Source organism: Alligator sinensis, unplaced genomic scaffold (assembly GCF_000455745.1).
Source record: "Alligator sinensis unplaced genomic scaffold, ASM45574v1 scaffold214_1, whole genome shotgun sequence".
In the NCBI taxonomy this organism is placed as follows: Eukaryota; Metazoa; Chordata; order Crocodylia; family Alligatoridae; genus Alligator; species Alligator sinensis.
In genome coordinates, this window is record NW_005842623.1 from 403,907 (window position 1) to 426,397 (window position 22,491).

At 41.5% G+C, this 22,491-nt stretch overlaps 1 protein-coding gene across 11 annotated transcripts in view; it reads left to right on the forward strand.

The window, feature by feature from the left end:
* Positions 1-22,491, forward strand: part of CTBP1 (C-terminal binding protein 1) — a 434,128-nt gene that overhangs the window by 391,408 nt on the left and 20,229 nt on the right. For all 11 annotated transcript variants that reach the window (XM_006033348.3, XM_025215127.1, XM_025215124.1 and 8 more), the window contains 2 exons: positions 8,116-8,260; positions 13,414-13,620. In XM_006033348.3, the coding sequence (XP_006033410.1) occupies positions 8,116-8,260; positions 13,414-13,620 (352 nt within the window). The remainder of the gene's footprint in view (positions 1-8,115; positions 8,261-13,413; positions 13,621-22,491) is intronic.

Genomic DNA, 22,491 nt, shown 5'->3' on the forward strand with positions numbered 1-22,491 from the left:
GGAACCTATGAATTGACTTCAGTGGGCTTTGTGTCTGGTTCTTCATGACAATTTTTAAACAATAAAAAGCTGTCAGTAAATCTAATAAGATTATAAAAAAATGAACCACGAGGTACCTGATTATTTAATACAATGACTAATACAGCCCAGTAGTCAGTGAGCCCTGTGCCAGCCATGTCGGACTTGCATGTCTAGTGTACCATTATGCACCAGAGCAGGCTGCCAAAATTTATACACTGTAGAAAGCAAAATCTCTTCAAGTGCTGCTATGCCCCCAAAGCAGCCTATCAGTCTTACAGACAGTTCAGAGTATATAATGTAGCTGGTTATCAGTGTGCATCTCACTGCGTCTTTCAGTACCAGACCTCATGAAGAATCACTAGTGCTCAAAAAATGCTGGTGATTATTAACAGTTTCTTTCTCCTGCATCACCCCATTTCTTTTTTTTTTTTTAAGTCGGTGCTCAGCGTGTTGTTACATTATTGTCATTGACATTCATGGTGTTATAAATCTGCCAGTGAGAGTGGTTTCAATCCATCTTACATTTCTAATAGATGGAATTTAAATGTTAAATAATTCTAGATGTATTAATAGAAAACACAAGTGAATCTATGCATAGAAACTGTGAAACCTGAAAAAAGCTGAGTACGCTTTTATTTAAAACCCTTTAGTAGGAAGCACTGTGACCTAAGATGGACTGTTGTAATAAAGCTGTTGCATATAATTGTCAATTAGTGGTGAGATTGAAAAAGTGCCTCAGTTATAGGGAAGGGTTTTTTTTCTAAAAAAAAAAAAAAAAAAAAAAAGCGAGGCTGCCACATTGATCTTAGAAATGCAGAGAAAGTCTAAATCGTTATTGTGCTGTAAACACAAGAGCCTGAAGAAGATACCTTTATTTCAGTGTTTTATGTAACAGTGTATGTAATGTTTATGTGTGTCCATATAGTCCAAATGTAACGTAACAGTATTTAGCTCTGATTTAGTGCCACTGGAGTCGATAAAAATCAACAGGCATTGGGTTGGGCTCTTACTGCATAAAGTTGAATCACTGGGCAAGTGCATTATTGGCAGTGAAACTCACTGCAGAGACCTTATACAGAAACTGGAGCTATAAAAGGACAGCTCAGACTAACAGGTTTTTAGTGACCTATCAGGTGCAGCCTGAGTGAGCAGTATTTCCTTCTTAGTTTGTGTAGCGTTAGTTTTATTTAGAGCCATTGCACCACTCTGTGGGACATTACAGTTGCTTTATGCAGCAGCAAAGAATCATTTGCAGGCATGTCATATATTACAAATTGTAGCTTGGAAATTTTGAGTTAATTGAAGCTTACAAAAAACATACACAAGTCAAATAGAAAGTCAAATAGCTTTAGTGTAAATATACTGAATGCCTCAAATAACAAGGGCAAGGGCTGGGAAATGTGGTATTTCTAATGTTTCCCTTATTTTCTTTGCAAAATCCCTGACGTCCACTGATAAACCTTTAGCATATTGTCTATTAACAATACCACATCAGCCTACTGGGCCAAGAAAGCTTCTGGAGCGTAATTACAGTCTATAGGGCCAAGTGACGCACATGACTCTTCAGTATTGTTTTAACAGTATTTTTTTTAAACACTGCTGGTCTCTCTCTCAAAGAATATCAAATAGTCTCGAGCTGCTTTAAAATTATGTATCATCCTTTTGTTTTCTTTTTAGAGGAACTTGTCTTACTCCTGCAAGATGACTCCAATGAAGTTCTTAGTTGTTTGACAGAGCCCAGCAGACTGTTTTCTGCATCTGCATTCTGGCTCTGATCCAGAACCCATTGGAGAGCAATCTTCTTGCTGACTTGAGTAAGCTTTGAATCAGGCCCTCTTAGCAGAAACCCATTGGGGTATAATTTAAGAAGACCAGAAAAGAAAAACAAGGCTGTGGTTTCCATCATGTCCTGAATGCTGCTCCCAGCCAGACTATTTTGGGCTTTGGACACATTGTTAAGGCTGTTTGATTTTTTTTTTTTTTGGGGGGGAGGAGCAGAGAATAAATTGGAAGCTTTAAATTATATTGTCCACCCCCAAAAATGTAGAATACGCAGCTATTAGACTGGTGGTCAGCCAGTGTTATCTAGAAAGCTTGGGACAGTCCAAGACTAAAGGACAGTTAGGGCAAAGGGACATGTTACAGTTAGTCCATACTAAGAGCACTTAATACATGAGCATCTGCATGTTAAAGCTCTTTAATTCAAGCTAAGTGCCCTGTGAGTGTCTCAATTATACCACTTCAGGCAAGGGTTAACTCTGGGATATGCTACCTAGCTTATGTTAGGGCAACTTCGGTCTGCTTCATGGAGACAAAATGAGCAATTTGCAGCTCTCCGGCATCCCAGTATACACCATTCCCATCCAGAGCCAGAATAGAGCCCAGCTATCCAGGATCCTAGCCACACCCCTACTCGCCAGCACTGTAGTGGCAAGTCAGAGGTATGCAGACAAGAAGTGGTATTAACCTTTAACTTGTGTCTGGTCACAGCACATTCTAATTTTAACCCCACTTCACATTCCACACATTAACATGGTCCAAGTGTGATGTGTAATTTCACCCTAATGAGAATAACTGGGAGAACTGAAAAGAAAGGGAGATAACATTTGGTGAGGTCTTTAAAACCAGGTCATTTTTGGTTAGGTCTCCTATTTCTGTGGTATAGGTTCCCTTAACACCCAAGGGACTTAGAATATTTTGAAAGTTGTGCAGTCGCATGAGGAGGAAGAGTGGAAAGACTGCACAGTTCTGCAAACCATGTCAGCCAGTCCATGGAGGAATGACTTTGAAGCAGGCAGTTTGCTGCAGCTTCTCAAAGGGTGGCAAATTGGGTATGGCAACTGCCAAAAATGAGAGAAACTTTGGCCCCATGTTGGAGGGCAGGCAACAAGAGAAGGAAGCCTACCAAGGGCCCATAGCTGCTCATTACAAACCCTGTTCATCTGAAAAGCACAGGAGCAGTGAAAAATGTCTGACAAAAGCAAGAAAAATTGTGTAGGTGAATGGGACCATTTGTGCCAGTTTCATTTGTGTCATTTTTTATATCCATTTTCTTTGAATATAAAAAACAATAATATTTCTACCAAGTTTAGGTTTATGAAGTAAATAAGCCTATTATTAGAGTGCAAAAGAAAAATGTCTCAATCATATTTTGAGCTAACCTGAGATTCCAGTTTGTATTATATATATCTGTACAGCTTGTGCAGATTGACACTAGCTGATATTTTTGGCGCAAAATTACATCGGCCTGTCTTGTGTGACTGCTAGTATTACATGTTACACTACTTTTAAATGAAGTTAATATTCTTCAGATAGAATATTATTAGCCTTGGAGATACCTTTAACTGGAAATACAACCCTTCCCCTCTGCCCTGCAAAAAATCCCAAATCAAAATTTATTTCATACAGTTCTACCTGTTTCTAATATACCCATCGCCATGGTACCAATGATACTTTACAGAGGCATGTTATCATATATGATCAGTAAATTAGTCATCTCTACACATAGCTGTTTTTCCCAAAGGTTATTCTGTTTGCTAGAACCTAAAACATTTATGTTGGATTATAATACCATTTTTACAAATATTTAAAGATACAAAACAAAGTTTTGGTTCTGCTGTATTTTGTAACCCTTTTTTTTTTTTTACTTCTTTTTATACATTCAAGGAACTTCAGTAATGGCTGAGCAATTCATTAAATGTCATTTCTATCCCCCTTTTTTTCAAAGCAAAGCATAAAAGCTTTTATTAGTCCATGGCTTTTTTTCCTTAATAATAATACTGTTTGCATCTATTTCAACTGATTTTTTTTTTTTTTTATTCAGATAAAGCCTTGCGTTCACAACCAGGTTTTATTAACTCTCATTAGCATGGGATTTCATTTTCTAAATTCAGTTCTTAGCTTTTCTTTTTGCTTTTGGACATAATTTAATCTCTTAGCATGCGAGGTGTAGGGAGTGCTGACATCAAAATAAGCTGGCGTGAAACAGTACATAGTATTGACATTTTCATTTCCCTCCTGAATTGCCCATAACTCTGAAAAAGTCCTGAACATTAAAAGCAAAACACCAAAAGATGTCACTTGCCTACCTGTTTTTGTTACGTTGCTGTTGTCGCAATATGGCAACTACATAAATACACACAGAGATGACTGGCTTAAGCATTAGGACACCTGTTCAATAAAATAAGGACTGCTCCCTACTTCTGAGCTTCTGATGAAAGACTGCAACCTCCTTGGGATGTCAGACAACAGCCTGATCAGGACCAAATGTTACAAATGGCAGGTCCAATCTGTGGACACTCCAGTTGTGGCCCTCAAAGCCACTCCAACATAAGCCAGGTATACTCTAAGGCTAAGAACAAACATTCAAAAAGCCCAAGGCAGAAGCAATCTGTTTCACACTTTATTCTAGGCCCCAAAGTTTAAGTCAAGAGAGAGCTAAATAGATGTTTCCCTGGGGAGGTTGTGGCCTGGGCAGGGGTGGTCCTGGATAAGTGGTATCTTGGTGTTATCGGTGTTTTGGGTGAAGCCCCTGTCCTGTCCTACCTGTCCTGCTTTCTCCCTCCTCACTCTGCTGACAGCTGCCCCGACCTGAGCCAGCATAGCTGCGAGGGCTGCACAGTGGGTGCTACTCCCTGCCCTGCTGGTGTGGCAGCCACAGGCAGGAGGCAGGGCTTTGTTGGAGCTCAGGAGCAGCCAAGCATGGGCCTGTGCTTTTCAGATAGACAGGGTTTGTGGTACGCAGATATAGGCTCTTGGTAGGCTTCCTTTACCTGTTGCCTACCCTCCAACAAGGGCCAACTCTTTTTCTCTCTCTTTTGGTAGCTGCTATACCCAATTCGCCACCCTTCGGGAAGCTGTAGCAGGCTGCCTGCTTCAAAGCCATTCCTCCTGCATTGGGAGGGGATCTGGTATGGATAGACCAGTGTAACCAAAATGATTAAGTCTGATACCTCATTGATCCAGGTCTGTTTTAGACCAGGATCTGCCATTTTTAAACCAGTCTTTGTGCCCTGAACTTCTGTATGGTTTAAACTGGTTTCTGAAGACTTGTTCCGGTTTGTGTGTAATGTCTGTATCTGGCCCAAGTGACTCCTGTCTCTTCTGCTGTAGCAACTCAGTAGGTCCCCTTGGCTAGGGACAGACATTAAAAAAATCCTGAGCCTGAATTGATTCCATCTTTGCAGGTTAGTCTTTGCATGCTAGGCTAAATTGGTTTGTAACTGTAAAGACATCCCCCCTGTACTGAATAAATGCTAGCACATGCCTGTAGTGGCTCAGGCTAGAAGCTGGAGGGCACATAGAGCAGCCCTCCCTTTCCTTCCACAGTGGTGAGCTGAGCGGGGCATGGCCAGGCCCTGACAGGACACTCTGATTAGGGAGGGGTTCCCCTCCCCTCCCGACCAGTCCCACAGGGAGTTGATAACACAGTGTTTATCACCCCTGATTCTGCTTATCAGCCCATTAAAAAAAACAAACAGCCTCTCTCATTAGTTCAAGCACTTCCTAAACAACTTTTCCCAAGGAAGGAATGGAGGGACATTACCAGCTACCTGTTGATTAGCTCCAAGAGTTGTAAGCTGACACTGTCCTGTCTGTCTTTGTCCCATCTGCCACAGCCTGAACTGTAGCCAGCATATGGTATGATAGCTAATGCTGAGAGGTGTCTGTGTAAGGCAGAGGGGATGGGGGCGGGGGGGTCCCTGCTTCAGCCGGGAGTGGTGAGGAGGAGGGGGGAGCAGGAGGAAGCTAGGCAGATGCCTGCAATCTCTGCCAGAGATGCATCCAGGGAGCAGAGGGGAGGGGCCAGCTCTGCTGGGCTGGAGCAGAGAGCAGAGTCCCACCCAGAGTTGCAAAGTGTCTGGGATGCTGGAGGATTCTGATTTAACTTAAGCCAGGAAAGAAGGGGTTTGGGACAAACATTGCATGAACCGGTTTGACCCAAAACAATAACGTCTGATACTACAGTCAACAAGTTTATCTCAAACCGGTTTCAGCCATTTTCAAAGTGGTTTATGTGCACTGAACCTCTGTTCTGTTACAGGTTTAAACCGGTTTCTGATTACTTAAACCAGTTTATGTGTAATGTCTGTCCCTAGCCCTGCTGGCTGCCTCCTACATTCCAGCAGGAGGAATAATTAGCTCTGTCTGCTTCCTTGTCTACTGCATAACCTCTTGGAGGATTAGGATAGGTTCACAACCAGCTCAGCCTGCCCCTAGGAATAGATCCATCAAAGGATGGCCTTCCTCTACCACACAGCTGTCCTGACGAGCCTGAGAAGGGAAGCAAGAAGCAAAATCCTTACTTTACAGTACTTTAATTCTCTTCCACTTGCAAGTAAATGCCGCCTGTAGGAAGGTTATCTTCCCCACAGGACATACCCATACGCTGAGATCAACAAGACTCTTTATGGTTATATGTTTTTGCAGAATCATGGTCTGCATTTTGTGCCTGCATTTTATTGCAGTCCTCACTCATTTCTAATTGTGGTGTCATCAGTTAATTTGTTCCCTGTTCTAATACCACACTCATTCTCAGTCAGCTTGAAGCTGGAAGTTACCACTCTAGCAAGACCTGCTGAAATGCCAAAAGATATTTTATAAAATATTTACTTCATGAAAATTTTGCTACAGCGCCATCTATTTATTTGCATATTATCCCTGGTATTTTGTCTTGCTCCAAGTGTTCATCTTCAACATGAACATAATCCTTTTTTTGTAGGATCACAGTTTGTTGGTTGATTTCTGGTTGAAATAGAAAAACAAGTAAAAAATTATGTTACGAAATCCTGGGAAACTTTCACCCAAGCAGAAATTGTTCAGACGACAGAAACAGCACATATGCCAGAGCCAATTTAGTATGGCCTTCTCAAAAAATATTAATGAAATGTGCATTGTAGGAGCCTTATAAAGTCATTAGCTTTGAAGTTGAAATGATTCTGATTTTTTTAAGGCTTAGGGCATTATGTGGGCGTTTGAGAAGGGATTCAGAAGAAGAAAATGGATTGCTAAAATAAATAATCTAATTTGCATGCATGTACTCTGAGTTATGGACACAAGGGAAGAGAAACAGATGTTTGTTTCTGCTTCTGGAGATTGAACCATACAGACACATTGGGTTATCTTTTGCATCATTTGAGTGATGCGTAGTGGCACCATGCATACAGCAACAGAGAATATGATGCTGCTGGTTCAGTATCCCAACCTCTCTCTTACTTCTCCAGTTTTTCGAGCACCGTGATGAGGTAAACTGACAGGCCACTCCTTCAAAATTCATTTTGAATAGACGCTGTAGTCTTCATTTCATTAACTCCTTCTGTTCAGGTTGGTTTGTTTTTTGACTGCTTTGGCCTTCATCTTGCTCTCTCTTCTCCTTTCCAGGTGGTTCTAGCCACTTAAAGAAACTGATTTGCATGCGTCTCGTATGTCAGCTCTCCAGTAATAGGAACTGTAGCAAAACACCATGTCAATAAATTAGAGGGAAAGCATTTTATGTTCATGTTTTGCATAGTCAAGTTTCAGTGTCCGTTGTCAGGGGGGTTGAATGCTCAATATCCTCTGTGCAAGTATTGAAGCTTTATCCAGTGGAATGAATGCCTGAACTACAGTGTGAATGATGACGAGGTGTTACTCTGTAGTTCAAAATTGGCTGTCAGTGAGACAGCTGCCAACACACAAATCCAAATACTGTACTGTAAGGAAAGCAAGGGGTTCTCATGCTTATAGCTGTATCTGCATGCGTACCCCAGTCACGATCGCGATTAATCAAATGGCACTATAAGGGCAATACTGCAGGGTACTGAGCATCATCCAGGAAATAGCAAGTCCTTTCCACTTCCATAATATCAGTGGAGATGGAAGGTCACAGGTTTGGCTTCATAATGCATTTGTGGGGACATCAGCTGAAGCAGACATGTCTTCAAAGGTGGACAGGACATTTGGAAGGACAGAATCTAAAGAAGAGAGAAATATTTAAACTTAAAATTAGTAACTTTGAAGTCCTATGGTCCTTAAGACCCAAAAAGTTTGAATACTTGCTGAAATCCAATTGTTATGAAACAAAAAAATTAAGCAATTTCTTTCTTTTGTCTGTAGGTACTAAATGAAGCTGTGGGTGCACTGATGTATCACACTATCACTTTAACACGAGAAGACCTGGAGAAATTCAAAGCACTTCGAATAATTGTCCGAATCGGCAGTGGTTTTGATAACATTGACATCAAATCTGCTGGGGATTTAGGTATGATTATAAAAGACGCTATTTTACTTGAACATCTTAAACTTGCCACCAGAAATTTGATAACATATAAATCTTTGCATTAACATTTGCTGTATAATTTGTACTAACATAATATGTAAGCTGTATAATTTTCTCATCAAAGTATTTAAAAATCATTATGGAGATATTAGCATTAGCTAATTAAGTGATAATATTAATGGATTTGTGACAGGATGGCAGCCTGCCTGTTCAAGATAAATTCCAAGACTAAGACTGGGCTCTTTTTTATTTCTCTTTTCTCTTTTTTTTTTTTACCATAAACTGCAAACTGATGTTATTTATTTTAACTGCTGCAGACTGTAATCCAATCACAATTTATAAGCCTATCAATATTATAGCAAACTATTTAGTTTGAAGAAAATAAAAGGAGAACATTACCCATTATCTAGTACTTGTGTTGAAGTATAAAATCTAGTTCAGAAGACTTCAGCAAATCAAGCATATCAATTTTATGAGCGAATCAATCGTAATGACTAAAAAATAAACTAAAACACTAGGAAATTTGAAGCGAGGGTCCTCACTGTACCATAATTGAAAAACTGAAGCCTGAGTTCTTTCAAAACAATCAAAGCCTAAGCTATATTCTCAAAGTAAGTTATTTCTTCAATTTTTCTATGTAAGCTGGGAGAACAAAAAAAAATCCAAAGCCTTTTGTGTGTGTGTGTGTGTGTGTGTGTGTGTGTGTGCCTTAAATTTAGATCCCAGTAACATTTGTCCTCTAGTATAATACTTGCTGATGTAAATAGTCCCACTGAAATATAAAATGATTGTGGTACTGGGTAGTTTTCTAGTAGATAAGAGGGTTTTTTGGCTTATTTCTTTAGAATTAATTTTTTACAAAATAGGCCAAGTTAAAGAAGTTTTCCTCTTGTAAAAGTACATCTGGAGAGGGTGAGATCTGAATCTTTTAGGAATTTCTTCTCCTCTTGGCAACTTCCTTTAATTCCCATTAACCTTAATGCAGTTAATATGTATATCATGAAGCACAAAGCCACAATTGTGTGTAAGCTTACAAAATAGTGATAGGCTTGAAGTAATACCCTAGCTCTAAACCCCAAGTCCATGGAGATCCAAGACTAAGTAATAAAGATAGGAGCCAGGGTAATGGTTCATACTCATCTTTAACCATTTGTCTGCTTACAGTTTTTATTTTAATTAGTATAAAAGTAGAACGTTTTATTGTTTATGCCCTGTGTGGTCATAGTGGGTAGAGCAAGGGACTTGGAGATAACTACTCAGGCAAATCGCTTACAGCTTCACTCATTTTTCCATTTGCAGAACTGATATAAATAGTGCATACCATACCGAGTTGATGTGAGAGTTAATTACTGTCTGTTAAGCACCTTAATCTGCTAATGAAATGTGCTGTGGAAGCAGGTCTTCTAGTAGAGTGGGTTTGTTCAGAAAATCTATTCTGAATTCCAGGTATTATAACAGAAACCTGCTCAGTGGGGAGGTTTTTTAGACATAGGTAGACATGATGACAACTGTATTATTTCCATGTTGCCATTTTCAATTTTCATGAAAAAGATGAAGCCAAGTCTCTTCTGTTGAAACACTTTAAGATTTGACATTTTTGCACTACTGTTTGCAGTCTGAGCAAAAACCTGGTGCACAGAAGTGTTTCATAAGAGAACTGAGTGGGCCAGGCCAACAGTAGGCACGTGGGCTGTAGCCAGCTGACCCTTGGTCTCTTAAAGAGCGAGCCTTCAGGCCAGACCCCTCAAAGCAGAGACAAGAATGGAAAAAATGCTTGGAAGAAATACACAAGGTATTTACACCCAAGAGAAGAAATAAGAATAAATAGGACTGTTTTCTCAGGAAAGTGAGGAAGCCGAAGGTGACCAATTTTGGGGAACCAGAATCCATGACTCTCCAGAGATCTGATGCCCACTGCAGGTCTCTGGACCCAGAAGGGCAGGTTTAGATTGAGTGCAGTACTACCTTGGTGTAGCACTGTGGGTTGGGTAATATCTCTGATGAATGGTAAGGCTCATTAGCCCACGTGGACTATTATAGCATCTCAGCACAACCCTCAGTGAAACACTGGGAATTCTCCAGGGGAATTAGTCAACCCCTTGTTACATCCCTGCATATACCCTTGCAACCCACCCGGAGTAAGTACTTCCACACTGAGAATCCCTGCTACAGTGAATGAGCATAGGGGCACTGTGCATGACTTGCAAGGATCTGAGATCAAATTTCCAGACGGTGGACAAAACTCCGGTTCCAGGGAACCTTGGGGCAATGAGGTTGCCCCAAGGATTTTACTTCAAGTCTATCACTATTTTGTAAGCTTAAACACATTTGTGGCTTTGTGCTTCATGATAGACATATAACTGTGTGAAGGTTAATGGGAATTAAAGGTAGTTTCCAAGAGAAGAAGAAATTCCTAAGAGATTCAGATCTCACCCTCTCCAAATACACTTTTACAATAGGAAAACTTCTTTAACTTGGCCTATTTTGTAAAAATTGAAGTAAAAAGAAATAGGCCAACTCTAAAATTCCAGATTGTCCCAGAAAATTTGAGATACTTGCTTGCCTTAGAAAGCCATATCCCATTTCTTATGATAAGACTTATTCTTACCCTCCTCCTGCTGGGCAAGCCCTTTAACGTAGCTTTCTTTGAGGAATAAATTATACAGAAGTAGAAGAGAGGCAGGTACCCCCCGCCCTTAATTTTAGGGAACAGGTTACCCACAGCTGCTTAGGCAAAACTGTATCATTGGCAAGGAAACTTGAAAGGTGAGTGCAATTTCCTTGTTTCTTTCTTTCTCGATATAAATATTGTAACATTTCCATCCCTTAGAAAGCCTTGTTTGCTTGATGTGGGTCGTTAAAATATATGTTCATAAAAATTTAGTGATGCCAGTGAAATTTCCATTTCTGCTCCATTAAAAATGCCTTTTTTTTCTTGTTTAAACAAATTCAGCCCTTTGATATGATACATTTAAAGAACTGTTTCTCTCCAGTCAAGTAAGAATACTCATTTTCTGCCTATTTTTATTTTAAAATATGTTGGGATTCACACTACCATTCATGTTAGCGGGATGCCAGGAATGATCTGCCAGTAAAGGAAGCAGTTTTATCTTAGTAAGTGTAAGAGCAGTGACTCAGCAGACAGAGACTCTGCACAAGAATGAGAAGAAACATAGTTATGCAGCTTCCCTATATTGATTTTTTTTATTGATCTCAGAAAGCAGTAAAGCTACAGCACTGTTGAGCGGAGGAATTTGAATCTTAAAAAAAAAAAAAAGCAGATACGAGTTTGAGCTGATTATCACATTTAATGTCATTGTTTCTGTGGAAGAGACTGTTGTTCTTTCTCACTTGCCTGCTAAAATACAAAGCTGATAATATTTGAAGCTGATAATATTAAAGCTGCGCTGTGGTTTTCCCCTTAGGCCAATATACTTGGTCAGCTGCTTACTATATTAATGGAAGCAGCCTTTTAAAATTTGTTTGTGTAAATATAGTAAAATGCACAGTAATGTCTACGTAAAGAAAAAACGGCCTTTTTCACCTCCACTGAGAGTATGCTCTATGCAATAAGTATCAATGGCTACCTGAATGTAAACTTTCCAGGGATCAGAGCTGGTGAGGTGAGCGAGAGAACATTTCACACTTTGAAACATGAAAGGAGGGAATAGGTCAAGCGGGGCAAATCATTTTTGAAAGAAATAACAATTTTAGGCTTTGCCTAACTATTTTTGGTTAACTGCTGTGTGAAAGGAAAGTACTGTCTGGAAATCTACAGAAAGGTATGTAACGTGGGTCTGATCCATAGTTGTTCTCAATTTTTTTCTCGACTCCCCCCGAACGTAGTAGAATCAAATTGAATGATAACATCTAGGGAGTTTTGCTGTCTCTTTACACCATCCCTTGCTCCGTTGGGACCGGCAATTGTCAGTTGCTCCTTACCGTGAACCTTGCAGTAGCTCTCAGTGCGTCTCTGTCTGAAGGCTTACGTTTGGTGTTTCTTTAACAGTTAGAGCAAGGACAACACATCTGGGCTCCTAGGGCACGTCCAAATGAGCCGGAATGTGTGCTTCCCCGGGGACTTGTCCCCAGGGATCGCCTTTGCCACACACGCTCTGGCGTGCGGCAGGTTACCCTGGATGGGGTAGGGGAGGCTGGGGCCAGCAACTGTGTTGTCCCAGCAGCCTTACTTGGGGTCTCGGGGGCCCCTGGGAGCTGCAGCCGCACAGCTCCTGCAGCAGGGAGCCTGGCTGGTAGCTGGAGCTCCGGCCGGCCAGGCTCTGGCTTTGGGCAGCGCCTGCTGCTGCCACGTGCACCACCCCACTTTTTTTCAGCATGGGATTTTTGGCTCCAAGATCTCCATAATGAGGCTCACTAATATTTGTAAAGCAATTTGTATTCACTGATATTTGTAAAGCAGAATTTTCTTGGGGGCCTGCCCAAGTCCTTACAGCTAATTCTCAGAATGTAAATCTAGGAATTACTACAAAGCTCACTACCTTTTATTCCAAGTTCAGAGCACATTTTTGACATTTCTCAGGATTACAGGCACGCACACACATGTACACACACACACACACACACATTTGACATTACTTAGGTGTGAGGCACAGCCTGGATGGGAAGCCCCATCAGTTGCAGGGATCTTGCTCCCAACTACACTTGAAGCACAACCTGAACCAGGAGCCGCATCGGTTGTGGGGTTTCTCAACCCCGGCTGCATGTGGCCCCCATGGCTGGGAGCCTGCTTTTTGCCAGTTCAGGGCTCCCCCTGCACTAGCAATGTGTCACAATTGGATCTACCGCAATCCCACAATCGCACCTCCTGCCTTGCACGTGTAGCATGGGAGGAGGGACAACTGTGTGAATCACGCATTAGATGTAATCGCATCTTTAACTGCAGATGGAGAAGGAGCCCCAGCTATGAATTTTGTCACGCTGTGCCACTGTCAACCCAGCCATAAACTTTTATTGAAGTTCATGTCAACATCATCTTAAAATATCTGGGTATTGTTACACTAAACCTTATAATGTCCTGCATGCTAAGCTAATTTATTATTTAAGTTCTGGAAGGGGAAATAGGAAAAGATGGGGTGAAATATTTGGCAAACATACATATTTTTTTCTCCTTTCAGGGATTGCAGTATGTAATGTGCCAGCAGCATCCGTAGAGGAAACAGCAGATTCGACAATGTGCCACATTCTGAACCTTTACCGGCGAACCACCTGGCTTCACCAGGCTTTGCGAGAAGGCACAAGAGTACAGAGCGTTGAGCAGATTCGGGAAGTTGCTTCAGGAGCAGCCAGGATTCGAGGGGAGACCTTAGGCATTATTGGTTTAGGTATGCTGGCCTTGAGGAGACTCTTGGTTTTCAATTTTTTTTCCATCGTTTTGGTAGGATGGTGAAAAACAAAGTGAAAAGATGGCTCCCTCCATGTAGGCTTTCCCCAAGCCTGCTGACTGAATGCCACCTAGGCTAAATAATAAGAATTGACTGCCCCAAAATCTGAGTTTGCTCCCCTGGTACTCTCAATTTTTCTTTTCTTATTTCATAGATTTCATAGATTTCATAGACATCAGGGCTGGAAGGGACCTCGGAAGATCATCGAGTCCAGCCCCCCGCCCAAAGGGCAGGAAGTCAGCTGGGGTTATAGGATCCCAGCAAGATAAGCATCCAGTTTCATCTTGAAGGTGTTCAATGAAGGCGCTTGAACCACCTCCGGTGGCAGGCTGCTCCAGACCTTGGGGGCTCGGACAGTAAAGAAGTTCTTCCTTATGTCCAGCCTGAAACGATCTTGAAGTAGTTTGTGACCATTCAACCTCGTCATCCCTTGGGGCGCTCTGGTGAACAAACGTTCCCCCAGATGCTGGTGGTCACCCCTGATAAACTTGTAGGTGGCCATCAGATCACCCCTGAGCCTGCGCTTTTCCAGGCTAAAGAGCCCCAGGGCTCTCAGCCTGTCATTGTAGGGTCTGCTTCCCTGACCTCTGATCATGCGCGTGGCTCTTCTCTGCACTCTCTCAAGCTTCTCCACATCCTTTTTGAATTGTGGAGCCCAAAACTGGACACAGTACTCCAGCTGCGGCCTCGCTAAGGCCGAGTACAGCGGGAGAATGACGTCCTGGGATTTGCTTGAGAAGCATCTATGGATGCAAGCCAGCGTTTTGGTCACTTTACTAGCCGCCGCATCGCATTGCAGGCTCATGTTCATCTTGTGCTCAACGATGACCCCCAAGTCTCTTTCTTCCATAGTGCTAGCCAACATAGCACTGCTGAGCCTATAAGGATGCTGAGGGTTTTTCTTCCCAAGGTGGAGAACCTTGCATTTATCGGCATTGAACACCATCAGATTCTCATCTGCCCACTTGCTGAGCCTGTCCAGGTCAGCCTGGATAACCTGCCTGTCTTCTGGTGTGGATGCTTTGCCCCAAAGTTTGGTGTCATCGGCGAACTTGGCCAGTCCGCTTCTGACTCCAGTGTCCACATCATTAATGAAGATGTTGAACAGTATGGGTCCAAGGACAGAGCCTTGGGGGACCCCACTGGTCACAGGACACCACGATGAGTGACTTCCATCAATTACTACCCTCTGGGTCCGACCCCGGAGCCAGTTTTCCAGCCAGCGGATCGTGGAGGACCCAAGGCGTCAATTGGCCAGTTTCTCCAAGAGGCGATCATGGGACACCAGATCGAAGGCTTTTTTGAAGTCAAGATATATGACATCAATCTCTTCTCCCTTGTCCAGGTGATAGGTCACCTGGTCGTAGAAGGAAATGAGATTGGTCAAGCAAGACCTACCCGCAACAAACCCGTGCTGGCTATCCCTTAAGATGTTGGCGTCGGCCAGTCCATTAAGGATGGCCTCTTTAATAAACTTTTCTAAGATCTTCCCTGGGATAGAAGTCAGGCTGATGGGCCTATAGTTAGCCGGATCCACTTTCCTCCCTTTCTTGAAGATAGGCACCACGTTGGCCTTCTTCCAGTCTTCGGGCACTACACCAGAGCGCCATGAGTTTTCAAAGATCCGTGCTAGAGGCTGGGCTATGATGCTCGCCAGCTCCTTGAGTACCCTGGGGTGAAGATTGTCAGGGCCAGCTGACAATCTTCGTAATTTTATTCCATTGCTTCTAATGAGATCCTGTTTTATTTTTCTAAACAATATGTTCCCCTTCAAGGCATTTCTTTCAAATATTTATAGGTAGTTACTTTGTTTTCCTCCTAAATCGATATTCCTGCAAGTCAGTCACTAACTATTTTTGTTGTTCCCTGAATCCCTTTGAGTTTCTCTACACCTTCCAGGTATCAAGGTGCCTAGTGTCAGGCACGCTGGCTTACAGAAAGATATATCAGGAAATATGAATAGAGAGAGAATATATTTTTCCTATTCCAGCACATGGTCCTTGTCTATTCAACCTGACATCACGTTAACTTTATTTAGTGCCATGTCGCACTGCATAAATCCTATTTAATTTGCTGTCCACTGTCACATGTTTGCCTATTTCAGAATAGCTTCTTTCTCCAGATTTCTACCTCCAACTGTTTCTTTAAGTGATCTGGAAGACGGTTCTTACAGTAGCTCAGAACACAAGAATAGCAGCCTGTGGTGCAATTATTTCTTACATTGTGGTCAGCTGGCCATTTATTCGGATCCATATTCCAGTTGAAATGAGAGGAACAGAAAATGTAAAAAAAAGTTTGAATAATAAGCCCAACAAACCTAATAAAACCTAACCTAGCCTACCAAACCTAATAAAAGTGTTAGCTTCCTACCTGCTTGAATGTCTCTAAATATATCTTAGGATGTAACAGATGGACAAGGATGCTTGAGATGAATTCATTACTGTCTGTCACAGAACAAGTGAAGAAAAACAAGCAAGACAGTTTTTGCATGAGGTTTACTCAGTCACGCATCTGTCTTATCAAAGGCTTGATTAATAGAGTGTATTTAAAACTGCTGCGGTAGGTAACCACAGGAGTTAATGATGTGATTGGCTGACAGCAGAGCATACCAACAGTCAGACTTCAGAAGATGCCTTCACCCAGTGGGACTTAAATGACTCACTCAAACCATATGTACTCCTTCGGTAGCTCCAAGTCTCTTATCTCTTTGCTTTGGAAGTTGAAACCAGCCAGTTAATGTCTGGTTACAGTTTGAATTAGGGTATTAAGACACAAAATAGTCTTCACAAACTGACAATCACAATTAAAATGTGAGTTTCAAAAAGTTTGTTAAGCAGCTGCACTCTAAAACCTGCACCTGCACTGTACACACAAATTTAGGGAAGCAACTGTGTGCACAGGTTTTTAATAGATACATGCATCTGATGCTTTTGAAAATCAGTCCCTTTATTAGGTGTTACATACATCTTGAAGACATCTGCCTTATTTGTGTTTTGCCGTAGTGTAGTCTTATCCTAGGTGGAGATAAATAGGTCTCTTCTTTCGAGATTGAGTTTGCATGCAAATTTGACACACAACTTTGGTTGTTTAACTGCATTATACTTCCTGATTATTTGTGCGTAGATAATCTGAGTGCCAGTATGTGTGTTGTGCTGTATGAAGAGCCAGCTTTCTTAAAATAAACACCTTGTGCGCATAGTCTATCAAAAAGACTTATAAAATACATATTTAAGAACACACATCTGTTACAGTAATTAAAGAGACAGCCAGTAACTTTCTCAGTTCTCTCACTTTTGCTGTTGCTGTCACTACTGATATAATCTACCCACTGACAAGGAAAACGTTGTAAAATCACATTTTTGTAGACATGAGTGATCAATTTGTGGGTACATATGACAACAGACATAAACTTATAGTGCTAAACATGCGACACTCAGCACACGTGTCATTTCAGTCTTCCTAAGAAGTCATGGCATGCTCTTACACCCATGAGATTATCCCTGCCCTGTGTAGAAGTATAAAACTATTTATTTAATGGTATATAAAAATTAGGTAATAAGCAGGTCGCTTATCCTGCTGCCTTTTGTGGGAAAGGCAGCTAAATTTGTAATCCCTCAGGTATATTTTATTCTTGCACAATTCTAACTCAAGCCTCAGCTTTCAACGAGACAAATCCTCTGTCCTCTCCGGACGTTAGGAGAAAGGGCCACTGTCCACTCTAGCTCCTCTCTGGCACTGCAGCCTGGCTTCTCCCCATAGTTTGGTCTCCTCTGTTCGGCGTGCATTTCTGGGAGCTTTTAAACCTCTTGGGGACATGTCCTCATTAGAAGGATGCCCCACAGCTAACCGTCCTGAATGGGCCTGACTGCCTCTTCTTCTGGGAACACGTTACAGACCCGTCTCAGGTCTGAACACTCCAGACAGTTGGATGAAGACTGTGTCTCACTTCTAATGCACATCATGGCAAGAGATTATCTATGCCTAGGTTTAGACTGAAGCGTTATTTATAATCTTGTTTACCAGAATTTTGTCCTTAGCTCGTGTCCTAGAGAAGAAACCACTTATCAACGGGTGCCATTTTCAATCCTTGGTGGTTTGGCCTAAGTATTTACTGAAATGAGTTGACATCAGCACTGCTGAATTATGAAAAGGCTGCTATAAAAAAATGTTGTGCATATAAAATAAATGAATCTCAATGTCTGCTGCTAAATCCTGATGGATTATCTCTTTGCATCTCCAGAATGTCTCTAGTTTAGTTTTCTCCTTTCTTACTGCCAGAATACATTTGTCAAAGATCACCCCCTGCTGCAGGCTCCTCTCTCCTCTTCTTGTCTTAACCTTAACAGCACCACCATAATTGTGCTGTTTAAATAATGCTGCTTGCCTGGCACGCTACCTATGCCCACAGCTTCTTCGCATCTCTTTTTCTCATAAGAAATTCCCTCCTTATTCCTTACCTCCCAGGCAGACTGTGGATTAAGTCTGAACTGTCTTTCTTCTTTACTCACTTCCACACCCATTTGTCTGGCCAAGTTACATGACTCACTGGCCTCTTCATTTCCTTCATCCACTCTTCTGCCTCTTTCATGGAAACTCTTGGCCCTTACTCACTCTGCCTTGCCTGCTCCTGTTTCTCCCTCGCCTCCTTTAAAGTAATTTCTTCCATGTAGCTTAGCCCTTTTCTCTTCCCACCCTGTGCCTGTAGCAAGGACAAGAATGAGGGAAGTAAAACAAGCAAAGTACATGCTCCATAATACCACTTTTCTCCTTCACTTGCTTCTCTTTACATGCTGTTCTTCCTCTGCTCTGCTAGTTCTTTAGGCTTCATTCCTCTGGCAGCACCTTTGTTTGAACCTGTCTTTAGGAAATGAAGAATAGCTGTTGAGCACTGCATAAATGATACAATGCAATTTCAAAGTCTTCTTTGCTGCTTTACAGATATCAGGGCACCAGTGCCATGTATTCCAAGGGATAGGTACCCATTTTAATAAGTGAGCAGCTGTATTCAGCTTCATCTTGGATGATAGCAAGGTCTGCATCCAGAAGAACAAGCCACAGCCTCCTGGCCTGGTGCAGATGGTAAAAATCATTTAGATTTTTATGAGTAGGAGCGAGCTGATAGACAGAAAACCAATCTGGTTACTGTTGCAACGATTATTCACAGTAATTGCTGTGAAATCACCCTCTGGCTGCATACTCTGGTGAGTAATAGCTGATGCATTTGCTCAGTCAAAAGGGATAATGTTACTTCTGGCTGCATCCCTCTGTCTGTCCTCATCTCCTCAGTCTTGTCTGGGTTCACCGTTGTTTAGCTTACTTCCATCAGTGCCCTGACTCAAATGAACTCCATTGTCCAAGATGAACAAGATCAAGAAGTATAATCTAGCATTAAAATACTGAAAACCCTGCAGCTCTTCATAATGCTCTTGCTAGCCCATATATCTGTTGAATGAGAGAAGTGAAAGAATTGCACTCCATGAGATGCCAGCCTTAAGAGTACTCTGCAATCACCTATTGCCATTGATCACACAAGAAATAAAGCTAGGATAGATTCTTCCAATCCCACTGAAGTGTGCAGGCAAGTCAGCGACATCCCATGATCAATGGTATGAAACGCATGTTATAGAATTTATAATACCATTAAGGCCACCTGATCTTCACCCATGGGCAGGAAAAGGTCTTTGACCAACACAACCAGTGTCACATCTGTGTTCAAACTAGGTCTACATCCAGATTGATGAGGATTAGGAAATTCAGAGGCATCTATGTCCTAGTAGAGTTCTGTTCAGTTCAGTGACAGAAAGTATTTAAATACAAATAAAGCAACAGGTAACATAGTCGAGGAGAGCCTCTTTGTGATTCCTGTACACTTAGGATCATAGAAAAGTAGGGCTGGAAGAGACCACACAAACTCATCTACTCCAGCTCCCTGCTCGAGGCAGGATTATCACTCAGTAAACTACCCCAGCCAAGTATCTGTCCAACCTGCTCTTGAACACTTCCAAGGATGGAGATTCCACCATTTCTTTAGACAACCTGTTCCAATACTTGACCACCCTCATAGCCAGAAAGTTCACTCTAATCTCCAACCTAAATTCCCTCTGCTACAGCTTGAAGCCATTATTTCTAGTCCTGTCCCCTATGGCCACAGAGAAAAGGCTCTCTCAATCCTCTTTTGATAGCCCTTCAGGTATTTGAAAGCTGTTATCTAACCCTCCCTCGGTTTTCTCTTTTGCAAACTAAACCATCCTAGTTCTTTCAGCCTTTCTTCTTAGGTCTTGCCTCCTGGGCCCCTAATCATTTTTGTCGCTCTGTGCTAAACTCCTTCCTGTCTGTTCATACCCTTCTTGAAGCAGGGGACCCAAAATTGGACATACAATGCCACAAAAATTAGATGATGATAAAAATGGCAAAAAAAGCACCGAGGCATTGTGTTCAGGAATGTGAGTGGGACTGGAACTGTAGAGTCGGGCATATTAAAAAAGGAGCCCAGGCTTCACAAACCTACCTACCCTGGAAATGCTGGAGGAATTTTGCTTGATCTCGGTGCAATTTCCAGTTTTTCATAGTTTCTAAAAGAAGTCTCTGTTATCTTGTTTTGCTATTCTGCAGTAGTCTAAAGCATATATATGTCCCTCATTTGCACAAACAAGAAGTTCATTTTAATATATATAACTTTTTTTTTTTTCCTTTTGTTGAAAGCATATAAATCCTATCATTACTCACAGGAATTATACAGGTTTGTCATGGCACAGGATATAGCCCGGATGCTGGTCCATGGTATGATTCTGTTATTAACAAAATGCTGGCATGCGTTTTGAACTGGCCCTAGTGGGGACGTCCCTAAGTAGACTTTTCAGGCTAAGAAAGCAAGCTATGGCACTGTGCTGTATCTCGGACAGTAATTTGAAAAGTAAACTAGCAGGTTTATGAGTCAGCCAACTTTTTGGATAAGGATTATTACTAAATACAGCATTAGTTACAGCAAACATTTCTGTCATTAAATACATAATTACAGGACAATTTCTGCCCACAGATATATATACATGTGGTTCACAGTAATTTCAGTGGGCGACTTCACACATGCATTAGAGACCTCTAATGTATTAGACTGTGCATCAACATTGGTTGTAAGAAACAGAAAGGCTTAGTTTCATCTGACCAATGTATTGCAATATATATAACTATAATGGAAACCTTGGGGCTAGTGCTTTAAGGAGAGCTCAGAGAGCTTTGGACAAGGTGTTGAATGTGCAAATGAACAGAGACATGGTACATATAATAAAGTTCGTTTTTTACAAAATCACTATTTACAAACTGTAGTGTCTTGATCTATGCAGGTCCTGAAATGTTGCAAATTCCTAATACTTTAGCTGCATTAAAAGCTGGCTATTTTTTCCAGTTCTCTGTTTATGAAAACCGGTCCTCAAAAGCCAACAACTATCATACAAAGCCTTTTATTTCAGTAAGTTTTGAAGAGTCTCTCTTAAGTAGATGTCCCCAGGGAAAAGCAGACATTCCCAATTAGATTGACTGACTGCTTAATATTCCGAGTGTATCCATCACCAGGCACTCCAGGATGATTGTGTTCAGGTTAAATGATCGACAAAAGACTTCTTGAATTTATTCTAAAAGAAACTGCAGAGCACAGGGAAATCCCTTAAAACACAATTGGGAAGACATGGGATTTCCCTATGTTATTCTGTTGCTTTTTGAATAAACAGATGTTACAAAAGAAAACCTTCTGTTGATTTTCTCTCTTTTTTTTTTTTTTTTTAAGCAAAGCCATAACCATTCTGTTGATAGTGACTCTGAGACTTTTGAACTATCTTTAAATCTCAGGCTTTACACAAGCCACCTGAAATCTGGGGTATGAAGTACAACTTGTTATTCTCTAAAAAAGAAATAAAACGACTTCTTCAAAACATCCTCATTCCCTTTATTTCTTTACTTACTTTATTTATTCACATACCACACTCATCTTTTCCCTGAAAACAAGCGGTTGAAAATTGGAGTTTGCGTCTTAAATGAAGAAACTGATTCTGAACAGTTTGCTGAAAAGGAAAAAATCTTTTTTTTTTCTTCATTCTGCCTTCCCAAAGCAAGGCGCATGTCTTATTTGGGGCCGTGGGGTATGTGAAATAAATACAGCCGGTACTAAAATCCGTGTTTTATTCATGGTGGCCAAAAGTGAGATACCCGCGTACACATGAAAGCTGGGATCCCAATTTTGAACACAAGCTAAAAAAGTATCCTGATAATAAGGAAAAGAAACTGAAGAGGAGCAAAAGAAACAGAAGAAAAGATTGCACTGGTCAGATTAGGGACCAGGTCTAGAAAAGGGATTGTTTTTTTCGTCTATGGTGCTTAGCCCCACAGGGCCCTAGCCATCCAACTATTAAACCATAACACCATGACAGGTGCTCAGCAAGATGTATGGCATGATGGAGTCAATTTGTTTGCGGTTTAGGTAAATGAGTAAGGAGCAAACTGAAGAGTGAAATGGAAGGATTTTGCAGGCATTACAGAATTAATCAGTCTTGAAGAGGATTTAAAATAGAAACACAGACTGGTTTCAAGTGGGCATTTCCTACTTAAGAGGCTAGTTTTGCTGCAGCAAATTTTATGACTAGAGCTGAAAACAAAAAAGCAACTGCCGGCAGCCATCATTGGGTTTTGAAAGCGATGGTTTTGAAGTAATTGGCCACGTTCACACGAGCAGGGGCGTGTTTGCAGCAGCACAAATAGTAGCGGCACAAATTTGTTCTGCTAATTTGTGCTGCAGTGCATGCCCCTGCTGGTGTGGCTTGC